The sequence below is a fragment of the Loxodonta africana genome, chromosome 23 (genome assembly GCF_030014295.1).
Source record: "Loxodonta africana isolate mLoxAfr1 chromosome 23, mLoxAfr1.hap2, whole genome shotgun sequence".
Lineage (NCBI taxonomy): Eukaryota > Metazoa > Chordata > Mammalia > Proboscidea > Elephantidae > Loxodonta > Loxodonta africana.
This window is the reverse complement of record NC_087364.1, coordinates 31112369-31124595: the sequence shown is the minus strand read 5'-3', so window position 1 is coordinate 31124595 and position 12227 is coordinate 31112369. Positions and strand designations below refer to the sequence as shown.

The 12227-nt window shown below is 39.4% G+C and overlaps 1 protein-coding gene across 5 annotated transcripts in view; it reads left to right on the top strand.

Moving 5' to 3' along the window:
* Positions 1-12227, top strand: part of MPHOSPH8 (M-phase phosphoprotein 8) — a 100992-nt gene that overhangs the window by 77471 nt on the left and 11294 nt on the right. For 3 of the 5 annotated variants that reach the window (XM_064275401.1, XM_010593923.3, XM_023553098.2), the window contains 2 exons: positions 4825-4979; positions 6489-6643. In XM_064275401.1, the coding sequence (XP_064131471.1) occupies positions 4825-4979; positions 6489-6643 (310 nt within the window). Of the gene's footprint in view, positions 1-4824; positions 4980-6488; positions 6644-6833; positions 7043-12227 lie in introns of all 5 variants that reach the window. The other 2 variants (XR_010319120.1, XM_064275402.1) reach the window with 2 other exon arrangements.

Genomic DNA, 12227 nt, shown 5'->3' with positions numbered 1-12227 from the left:
CAGAGGTGGGGAAGTTACTATGTATGAGATCTGAAAGGTGACCCTGAATGTCAACACGGTGTATAAACCAGTTTCCACCTATGTCCTCTAGTTTTGGGTGGCAGTTAAGGAGAGGGGAACCAGGATTTAATGTAAAGCTATGGGGCATGTCAAGCAGAGGAACCAGGATTTTAATATAAAGCTACTCGGCGTGCCAAACAAGCTACTTTAGGCAATTGAATTTTCTACAACCGGGGACCTCTGTCTTGAATGCTTCAGGACCTAGTTTTTAACACTGAAGTCTTAGATACATCACCAAAAGCATGAGTAGCAAAAGGCAAAATAGATCAGTTGGGCTTCATCAAAATCAAAAACTTTGATTGCATAAAAGGACTTAATCAACAAAGTGAGGAGACAGTCTGTGTTTGAGATATGAGTTTAATATCCAGAATATGTAAACCAAAAACCAAAACCCATTGTCGTAGAGTCAGTTCCGACTCATAGCAACCCTACAGGACAAAGTGGAACTACCCGATAGGGTGTCCAAGTTTATAATCTTAATGGAAGCTGACTGCTACATCTTTCTCCCGTGGAGCAGCTGGTGGGTTTGAACTGCCAACCTTTCAGTTAGCAGCTGAGCACTTTAACCACTGCATCACCAGGGATCCTTCTAGAATATGTGAAACCAAAAACAAACCAAACCCATTGCCGTCAAGTCATTTCCAAAACTAATAGCAGCCCTGTAGGACAGAATAGAACTGCCCCATAAGGTTTCCAAGGAGTGTCTGGTGGATTTGAACTGCCAGCCTTTTGGTTAGCAAACATAGCTCTTAACCACTGTGCCACCAGGGTTTCCAGAATGTGTAAAGTACTCCTATATGGGAATGTAAAATGGTACGGCCACTGTGGAAAACAGTTCGGCAGTTCCTCATTTTACTTGGATCCACAATCAGTGCCCACGGAAGCAGCAGTCAAGAAATCAAACAACATATTGCACTGAGCAAATCTGCTGTAAAAGACTTCTCTCAAGTGTTAAAAAGCAAAGATGGCTGTCACTTTGAGGACTAAGGTGAACCTGACCCAAGCCATGCCATCTTCAGTTGCCTCACGTGCATCAAAAATCTGGACAATCAATAAGAAAAAACATAGAAGAATTGATGCATTTGAATTATGGTGTTGGTGAAGAATCTTCAATACACCATGGACTGCCAAAAGAATAGACAAACCTGTCTTAGAAGAAGTACAGCCACACTGCTCATGTACTTTGGACATGTTATCAGGAGGGATCAACCCAGAGAAGGACATCATGTTTGGTAAAGAAGAGGAGTCAGCGAAAAAGAGAAAGAGTCTCAACAAGAGAGTTTGACACAGTGGCAGCAACAATGGGCATAGCAACGATTGTGAGGATGGCGCGGGACCGGGCAGTATTTTGCTTTGTTCTTTGTATAGGGTTAGTATGAGTTGGAACCGACTTGATGGCATGTAAGAACAACGACAACAAAAATTTGACCGTTTCCATATGACACAGCGGCCCCAATCCTAGGTACTGTATTTTTTTAGCAAGTGACATGCCCATGTAAATAACATGCCCACACATGTAATGCTTATGAAAATAATGCTGGGGGTTGCACCATTGGCAAAAAGCGTGTAACATGTACATTCTTCACGTAAAAATATAGTATATACTCAGAAGAAGTGAAGGCAGGAATGCAAACTTACAAATGTTCATTGCAACACTTTTCACAGTAGCCAAAAGGTGGAAGCAACTGAAATGAGTATCAACAGACAAATGGATAAACAAAATCTGATATATGCATACAATGAAATATTAAATAGCTGGAAAGAGAAATAAAGTTCTCATGTATACCACAACATGGATGAACCTTGAAAACATGCTCAGTGGTCAGTCACAAAAAGACAAATACTGTATGGTCTGACATATATGAAATAGGCAAATTCATAGAGACCAAAGTTTATTAGTGGTATTACGGATTGAATTGTGTCCCCCCAAGATGTGTGTCAACTTGGCTAGACCGGGATTCCCAATATTGTGTGATTATCCACCATTTTGTCATCTGATGTGATTTTCCTGTGTGTTGTAAACTCCACCTCTATGATGCTAATGGGACAGGATTAGAGGCAGTTATGTTACTGAGGCAGGACTCAATCTACGAGATTAGGTTATGTCTTAAGTCAGTGTCTTCTGAGATATAAAAGAGAGACGGAAGCAGAGAGACAAGGGGACCTCATTACCACCAAGTAAGAAGATCCAGGAGCGTGCATCCTTTGGACCCAGGGTTTCTGTGCTGAAAAACTCCTAGACAAGGGGAAGATTGATGACAAGGACCTTCCCCTGGAGCTGGCACCCTGAATTCAGATTTCTAGCCTCCTAGCCTAGACTGCGAGAGAATAAATTTCTGTTTGTTAAAGCCATCCACTTGCGGTATTTCTGTTATAGCAGCACTAGATGACTAAAAGTGGTTATTTATTAGGGGAGGGAGGAAGTCATTGCTAAGGGGATGCTGAGTTTCTCTTAATGGTAATAGGATAATTTGGACAGAGTGGTAATGGTTGTACAACATGAACGTAATTAGTGTCACTGAACTGTACATGTAAAAATTGTTGAATTGGTAAATTTTACATATTTTTACCACAATAACAATAATTTTTTAAATGCCACTCTTTGACCTAGCAGTTGCAGAACTTAAAAACCTTATAATGCCTTTCTTGTTATACTGAAAAAAGTTGAGGTAAGTGCCCATCAGTAGTGAAACGATTAAATTACTAAATATCTATGCTGTGTTTTTGTTTTGTTTTGTTTTTTGTATTTTTGGGCATACAGCTATTAAAAAGGATGATGTAGACAATATGAGTGTGCTGATATGAAATTTATCCAAAATATATTACTAATGAAAAAAAGCAAGCTACAAAATATAGATATCCCATTTTTGTAGAAAATGGAAATAATAAGTTTGTGTATGTATGTGTACACACACTCCTGTATAAATAGAAAAATGGCCTACAAGGATTGGATCACTTCTCTCTGGGCGGTGGAATTTAGGAGTTTGAGGAAGGTAATGGTGGGGAACTTTTATATGCTTGTGCATTAAAAAAGAAAAAAGTTTTTTTTACATTGATCACATATGATCATTTATAATTTAAAGAAGAACCAATAAAAGGTTTACCTGTTCTCAACTCCTTTCCCTACAGATAAGGAAGCTAAGTCTCAGAGATGTGAAATGACTTTTCCAGTAGCATACAGCTATTAGTGAGTTGTAGATCTGGGATTAGAGCTTTGGTACTGTAACTTCTTTGTTTAAAAAAAAAAAGTTATTAAGCTGTCAAATGTTTTAAGTTGTAGGCAAGAACCTTTCATAGTTAGTGTACAGAAGCTTGAGTATTCAAATAAATACCTAGGGCCTTATAATACCTGAGGAGCTATGGTGGCATAGTGGTTAAGAGCTCAGCTACTAACCAAAAGGTAGGCAGTTCAAATCCACCAGGCACTCCTTGGAAACCCTATGAGGCAGTTCTACTCTGTCCTATAGGGTTGCTATGAATCAGAGCCGACTGGATGGCACCTAAAAAATAACAATACCTTTATTCAGATATTAGAATTTTTTAGAGACTTGATTTCAAGCTACTCAAAATCCGGTCATCAGACTACCTGCAGCTCTGTAAACTGTACCTGTCTGTGATGAGATAGAAACCCTGGTGGCACAGTAGTGAAGCACTCGGCTGCTAACTGAAAGGTCAGCGGTTTGAACCTGCCAGCTGCTCTGCCAGGGAAACATGAGACAGTCTGCTTCCGTAATTGGAAACCTTATGGGACAGTTATACTCTGCCCTGTAGGATCACTATGAGTCAGAACTGACTTGATGGCAGCAGGTTTGAGTTTTGGTGATAAGAAGCTTGTATCATCATGTTAATCATCTGCATCACTAAGCACAGTGTTCTGTTCAACCAAATCTTTTTTTAGTAGAAAGTCTGGATGTAGGCAGCATGCTCCTTATTTTGCTGTGGGCTCCATTGCCTGGTTTGAAGTACCCAGTCAGTGTGTTTTTATAGACAAGGTTACTCTCCTGGGCCTGGTCTTTTATATAATTTCATTTCAACCTTACAGTATTGTGAGGTGTAAATACCGTTATCTGCTTTTGAAAAATGGAAGAAGACTCAGAAAAATTAAGGGACTTACCCAAGTCCCATGGCTGGTGACAGGAATAGAACCTTGAACCTGGGTCATTTTACTCCTGAAATGGTCTTTGGGCTGTGTCATGGCTCCAGCTTAGATGTATTGAATTTGAATTTGTATCTGTACATAAATAGCCCCCCTTGAGAGCAACTGCTAGGAACATTTTGAAATTATTTTGTGACCCTAAGAGATGATTTAGTTTCCCATTAGGATGTTTCTAACAGTGAGGGACAGCAGGCCTTGCTTCTCTCAGAGTCACAGAATGGGCTCACAGAGACAGCATACAGGATGAACAAGGCCTGGTGTGTCTTCTGCTTGGGACAGAAGTATCCTTTGTTGCCCGTTTCCTGCAGAGTCCATGAGTGAAGAAATTAATTGAATGTACATACACATCCCTGTGCTGTTCCCTGAATAAAAAGAGGACACCACTCTATAGAATGCTTCATGGTTTTCCAATCCTAAGAAATGAAATATAGGGCAAATAAAAAACTAAGGCTTAAAGGCTCCACCTATGGAAGCGTTGGGCCAAGACTCCAGGCTCTTTCCTCTCTTCACAGAGAACACCTGGGCTAATGTTTGGAGAATGGGGCAGACAGTGATTGGTACCTACAAATGTTACAATTACGTAATTATTACTCTTTTTCCTGACATAGGCCTGTAAAAGAGGAAATTCGGACATTGTACGGCTTGTGATTGAATGTGGAGCTGACTGTAATATTTTGTCAAAGCACCAGAATAGTGCACTGCATTTTGCTAAGCAGTGTAACAACGTGCTGGTGTATGATCTGCTTAAAAATCATTTAGAAACGTAAGTATGAAGTGAATATGCTGTGGTTAAATTACAAAGTATGATGTATCTGTTTGATTAGACACATTATTTGGTATGGCCTGTCTATAACTGCTCAGAAAAAGATTGTTGAGTACAAATCCTGGTGGGGCTCTGTTCCCAGCAGATAGGAAATGAATTTAATGAGTGGCACATGAATTATTTTTCTGCAAGTCACCAGGGTCTTAGAAACTTTCACACTTACCACTGTCATATCTAGGATTATCTCCTTAAAATATTAATTTTGGTAGCATATGTTTTCTTAAGAACATGCAAACTCTAGTTCATACTGTTGAAAATGAATTCTACATTACATTTCATTTTATTTTTAAGCTCGTTCTTCATGACTAGTAATTTAATATCTTTTTATCACTTAAATTTTTTGGCAGCACGTGTGCCAGAAACTTCACAAACAGTAGCTAGCACAGGGGAGGTGTTGATTTTTTCTTAAAACAGGGCATCTAGGGATAGGCAACCTTAAGTAGTTACAGCTGCTTTCATTTTGGCATGCGTGCAAGATGGTTACTGCAATTCTAGGCATAGGTTTGCGTTCTAAGGAGAAAGACGAGGGACAAAACAAATTCCAAAAAAGGCATGTGCCTGGTACCCGCCCACTTTACTAGCCCTGCTGGAAGCTTCGCCTAATCAAGAACTTCTCATGCATCTGTGGCCAGCAGTGCTGCATGTATGGCTGCCAGGGGTCCTGAGAAAGCCAGTATTTCAGGTACACAAGCTGCCACCTGGAATCAGGTCAGTTTTGTTAGTAGAGGAAAAGAAGAGAAAGTGGACTTCGGGTAGGAAACAGGTCTCCTCTGCCACATACAAAGCCGTTGTTCACGTTAGTTAACAGTAACAGGTAGCTTGCAAGTTTGCCTGGTTTGCTTGAGACCGAGGGGTTCCCAGGATACTGGATTTTCAGTGCTAAAATGGGCCTAAGTGGCTTCCGGGCACTTGGAACTTCCAGTGCTCAAACCAGAATGGCCTGGCAAACCAGATGAGTTGGTCACCCTACCAGAAAGACACTTTAAAGATACTTTGCTGGATCAGATAGCACTGATCACTCTTTCTTTCTCTACGAAGCGTGGTAACAAGACTTTCTGTGTGTGGTAATTCTTGAATTTTTTAACATTTCTCATTTCTGATTTTTAAAGTTGATCATTCAGTAAATAAATATATACTGAGCACCAGTTGTGTGTCCAGCACCGTTCTAAAGGCTGGGAGTGGGGAGGCAAAGACCTTCCCCTCTTGAAATTTACATTCCATTGAGAGGAGATAGACAATAAGACAGGTGTGTAGTATGTCAGATGCTAGTGCTAAGGAGAGAGAAAACAGAACCAGTGTTGCCAGTTTTTCGTAAAAAGGTTGAACAAAATTGGCTTGTTCCAGGTGGCAACTTTTTTTGTAAAAAGGAAGGTCTCAGTATTCTAGAATAGATTTATGGCTCATGGTTCTTTTCTACATTAATATTGACAACTCTTACTATTTTATTAGACTCTCAAGAGTAGCAGAAGAGACAATAAGGGATTACTTTGAAGCACGTCTTGCTCTACTAGAACCAGTTTTTCCAATAGCGTGTCATCGTCTCTGTGAGGGACCAGATTTTTCAACAGATTTCAATTACAAGCCCCCACAGAACATACCAGAAGGTAAACCTGTGCTTTCTCTCTGAAACATGGCACTATAAATATTAACTATAAATATTAGAGCTCCAGCATTGTCCCTATTTTTTCTCCCATGATCTTTATTGTTTTAGATTTTATATTTAGGTCTTTGATCTATCTTGAGTTAGTTTTTGTGCCTGGTGTAAAATATGGGTCTTATTTGATTTTTTTGCAGATGGATATCTGGTTTTGTCAGTACCATTTATTAGAGACTGTGATTTCCCCGTTTAACTGACACTGGTCCTTTGTCAAATATCAGCTGCTCATATGTGGATGGATTTATGTCTGGATTCTCAATTCTGTTCCATTGGTCTATGTGCCTGTTGTTGTACCAGTACCAGGCTGTTTTTACAACGGTGGCAGTACAGTCTGTTCTAAAATCAGGTAGTGTGAAGCCTCCCACTTTGTTCTTCTTTTTCAGTAGTGCTTGACTTATCCGAGGCCTCGTTCCCTTCCATATGAAGTTGGTGATTTTTTTCCTCCATCTCATTAAAAAATGTCATTGGAATTTGGATCAGAATTGCATTGTATTTATAGATGCCTTTTGGTAGAATAGACATTTTTACAATATTAAGTCTTCCTATCCGTGAGCAAGGTATGTTTTTCCACTTATGTAGGTGTCTTTTACTTTCTTGCAGTAGTGTCTTGTAGTTTTCTTTGTATAGGTCTTTTACATCTCTGGTAAGATTTATTCCTAAGTATTTCATCTTCTTCGGGGCTACTGAAAATGATATTGATTTGGTGATTTCCTCTTCAGTGTTCTTTGTGTTGGTGTACAGGAATCCAACTGATTTTTGTATCTTCTATCCTTATATTCTGCAAAACTCTTAGCTTCAGTACCTTTCTTGAGGATTCCTTAGGGTTTTCTCTGTATAAGATCATGCCGTCTGCAAGTAGACATGCTTTTACTTCTTCCTTAGCAATCCAGATGCCCTTTATTTCTTTATCTAGCCTAATTGCTCTGACTAGGACCTCCAGCACAATGTCGAATATGAGCGGTGATAAAGGGCGTCTTTGGTTCCCGATATCAAGGGGAATGCTTTCACACTCTCTCCATTTAAGAGGATGTTGCCTGTTGGCTTTGTATGAGTGCCCTTTATTATGTTGAGAAATTTTCCTTCTATTCCTATTTTGCTGGAGAGTTTTTATCATGAATGGGTGTTGGACTTGTCAAATGCCTTTTCTGTATAAATTGATACTGTCATCTGGTTCCTGTCTTTTGTTTTTTTTATATGATTGAATACATTGTTTTTCTAATGTTGAACCATCCCTACATACCTCGTATGAATCCCACTTGGTCATGATGATTTTTTTTTTTTAATATGTTGTTGAATTCTGTTGGCTAGAATTTTGTTGAAGATTTTTGCATCTAAGTTAATGAGGGATATAGGTCTGTAATTTTCTTTTTTTGTAGTGTCTTTACCTGGTTTTGGTATCAAGGATATGCTGGCTTCATAGAATGAGTTTGGGAATCTTCCATCCTTTTCTATGCTCTGAACTACCTTTGGTAGTAGTGGTGTTAACTCTTCTCTGAAAGTTTGGTAGAACTCTCCAGTAAACCTGTCCTGGCCAGGGCTTTTTTTGTTGGAGTTTTTTCATTACCTTTTCAATCTCTTCTTTTGTTATGGGTTTATTTAATTGTTCTACCTCTGCTAGTGTTACTTTAGGTAGGTAGTGTATTTCTAGAAATTCATCCATTTCTTCTGGGTTTTCAAATTTGTTAGAGTACAATTTTTTGTAATCTGATACGATTCTTTTGATTTCAGTTGGGTCTGTTGTGATCTCACCCATCTCATTTCTCACTCAGGTTATTTGCTTCCTCTCCTGTTCTCCTTTTGTCAGTTTGGCCAATGATTTATCAATTTTTTGGTCTTGTTAACTCTTTCAGGAGTTCTTCTGTTCTCTGTTTCATTTAATTCTGCTCTAATTTTTATTATTTGCTTTAAAAGGTGCCTCAGGGTTTCTTTTGTAGCTCTCTATTTGTTCAAGTTGTATCGATAATTCTTTGATTTGGGCCCTTCTTTTTGTATCTGTGCATTTATTGATATAAATTAACCTCTGAGCACTGCTTTAGCTGTGTCCCAAAGGTTCTGATGGGAAATGTTTTCATTCTTATTGGATTCTATGAATTTCTTTATTCCGTCCTTAAGTTTGCTATAACCCAGTCATTTTTGAGCAGGGTATTGTTAAGTTTCCAAGTGTTTGATTTCTTTTCCTTGCTTTTTCTGTTACTAATTTCTACTTTTATGGCCTTATGGTCAGAGAAGATGCTTTATAATATTTTGATGTTTTGAATTCACTTAAGGCTTTTTTTATGACCTAATATGTGGTCTACTCTAGAGGATGTTTCATGTGCATTGGAAACAAGGTATACTTGGATGCTCTTGGGTGGGGTGTTATGTATATGTCCATGAGATCAAGTTGTTTGATTGTGGCATTTAGATCTTCTGTGTCTTTATTGAGCCTCTCTCTGGATGCATGACTTTCACTGAACGTGGTATGTTGAAGTCTCCTAGTATGATTGTGGAGCTGTCTCTCTCATTTTTCCGTGCTGTTAGAGATTGTTTTACGTATCTTGCAGTCCTGTCTTTGGGTGCATAAATATTTAATATGGTAATATCTTCCTGGTATATTGTCCCCCCCGCCACGTGTCTGTCAGTTTGTCGTACTGTGGAGACTTGTGTGTTGCTGTGATGCCAGAAGCTATGCCACTGGTATTCACATAGCAGCAGGGTCACCCATGGAGGACAGGTTTCAGCTGAGCTTCCAGACTAAGACAGACTAGGAAGAAGGACCCGGCAGTCTACTTCTGAAAAGCATTAGCCAGTGAAAACCTTATGAATAGCAGCGGAACATTGTCTGATGTAGTGCTGGAAGATGAGCCCCCCAGGTTGGACAGCACTCAAAAGATGATTGGAGAAGAGCTGCCTCCTCAAAGTAAAGTCGGCCTTAACGACATGGATGGAGTAAAGCTTTTGGGACCTTCATTTGCTGATGTGGCACGACTCAAAATGAAAAAAACAGCTGCAAACATCCATTAATAACTGGAACCAAGAATGTATGAAGTATGAATCTAAGAAAATTGGAAATCGTCAAAAATGAAATGGAACACATAAACATTGATATCCTAGGCATTAGTGAGCTGAAATGGACTGGTATTGGCCACTTTGAATTGGACAATCATATAGTCTACTATGCTGGGAATGACAAAGAGGAATGGTGTTGCATTCATCGTCAAAAAGAACGTTTCAAGATCTATTCCGAAGTACAACGCTGTCAGTGATAGGATAATATCCATAAGCCTACAAGGAAGACCAGTTAATACCACTATTATTCAAATTTATGCACCAACCACTAGGGCCAAGATGAAGTAGTAGAAGATTTTTGATCGAACATGCAATCAAGATGCATTGATAATTACCGGTGATTGGAATGCGAAAGTTGGGAACAAAGAAGAAGGAACAGTAGTTGGAAAATACGGCCTTGGTGATAGAAACAATGCCGGAGATCGAGTGATAGAATTTTGCAAGACCAACGACTTCTTCATGACAAATACCTTCTTTCACCAACATAAACGGCAACTGTACACATGGACCTCGCCAGATGGAACACACAGAAATCAAATTGACTACATCTGTGGAAAGAGACAATGGAAAAGCTCAATATCATCAGTCAGAACAAGGCCAGGGGCTGACTGTGGAACAGACCATCAATTGCTCATATGCAAGTTCAAGCTGAAACTGAAGAAAATCAGAGCACATCCACAAGAGCAAAAATATGACCTTAAGTATATCCCACCTGAATTTAGAGACCATCTGAAAAATAGATTTGACACATTGAACACTAGTGACCGAATACCAGACAAGTTGTGGAATGACATCAAGGACATCATCCATGAAGAAAGCAAGAGGTCATTGAAAAGACAGGAAAGAAAGAAAAGACCAAAGTGGATGTCAGAGGAGACTCTGAAACTTGCTCTTGAGCCTCGAGCAGCTAAAGCAAAAGGGAAGAATTCATGAAGTAAAACAACTGAACAGAAGATTTAAAAGGACCTCTCGAGAAGACAAAATAAAGTATTATAATGACATGTGCAAAGAGCTCCAGATGGAAAACCAAAAGGGAAGAACATGCTTGGCATGTCTCAAGCTGAAAGAACTGAAGAAAAAATTCAAGCCTCGAGTTGCAGTAGTGAAGGATTCCATGGGGAAAATATTAAATGATGCGGGAATCATCAAAAGAAAATGGAAGGAATACACAGAGTTATTATACCAAAAAGAATTAGTCAATATTCAACCATTTCAAGAGGTGGCATAAAATCAGGAACTGATGGTACTGAAGGAAGAAGTCCAAGCTGCCCTGAAGGCATTGACGAAAAACAAGGCTCCAGGAATTGATGGAATATCAATTGAAATGTTTCAACAAACAGATGCAGCGGTGGAGGTGCTCACTCGTCTATGCCAAGAAGAGATCCACATGTATGCCTATTCCCAAGAAAGGTGATCCAACTGAATGTGGAAATTATAAAACAATGTCATTAATATCCCACACAAGCAAAATTCTGCTGAAGATCATTCAAAAACAGCTGAGGCAGTATATTGACAGGGGACTGCAAGAAATTCAGGTAAGTTTCAGAAGAGGACGTGAAACGGGGGATATCATTGCTGATGTCAGATGGATCCTGGCTGAAAGCAGAGAATACCAGAAGGATGTTTACTTGTGTTTTATTATGAAAGGCATTCGACTGTGTGGATCATAACAAACTATGGATAACACTGCGAAGAATGAGAATTCCATAACACTTTAATTGTGCTCATGAGGAACCTTTGCATAGATCAATAGGCAGTTGTTTTGACAGAACAAGGGGATACTGAATGGTTTAAAGTTAGGAAAGGTGTACGTCAGGGTTGTATTCTTTCACCGTACCTATTTAATCTGTACGCTGAACAAATAATACGAGAAGCTGGACTATAGGAAGAAGAACGGGGCATCAGGATTGGAGGAAGACTCATTAACAACCTGCGTTATGCAGATGACACAACCTTGCTTGCTGAAAGTGAAGAGGACTTGAAGCACTTACTAATGAAGATCAAAGACCACAGCCTTAGAGAAAACAAAAATCCTCACAACTGGAGAACATCACGATAAACGGAGAAAAGATTGACGTTGACAAGGATTTCATTTTACTTGGATCCACAATCAACAGCCATGGGAGCAGCAGTCAAGAAATCAAAAGATGCGCTGCATTCGGCAAATCTGCTGTAAAGGGCCTCTTTTAAGTGTTAAAGAGTAAAGATGTCACCTTAAAGACAAAGGTGTGCCTGACCAAAGCCATGATATTTTCAATCACATCATATGCATGTGAAAGCTGGACAATGAATAAGGAAGACCGAAGAAGAGTTGCCGCCTTTGAATTGTGGTGTTGGCAAAGAATATTGAATATACCATGGACTGCCAATAGAACGAACAAATCTGTCTTAGAAGAAGTACAACTAGAATGCTCCTTAGAAGCAAGGATGGCGAGACTGGGTCTTACATACTTTGGACGTGTTGTCAGGAGGGATCAGTCCCT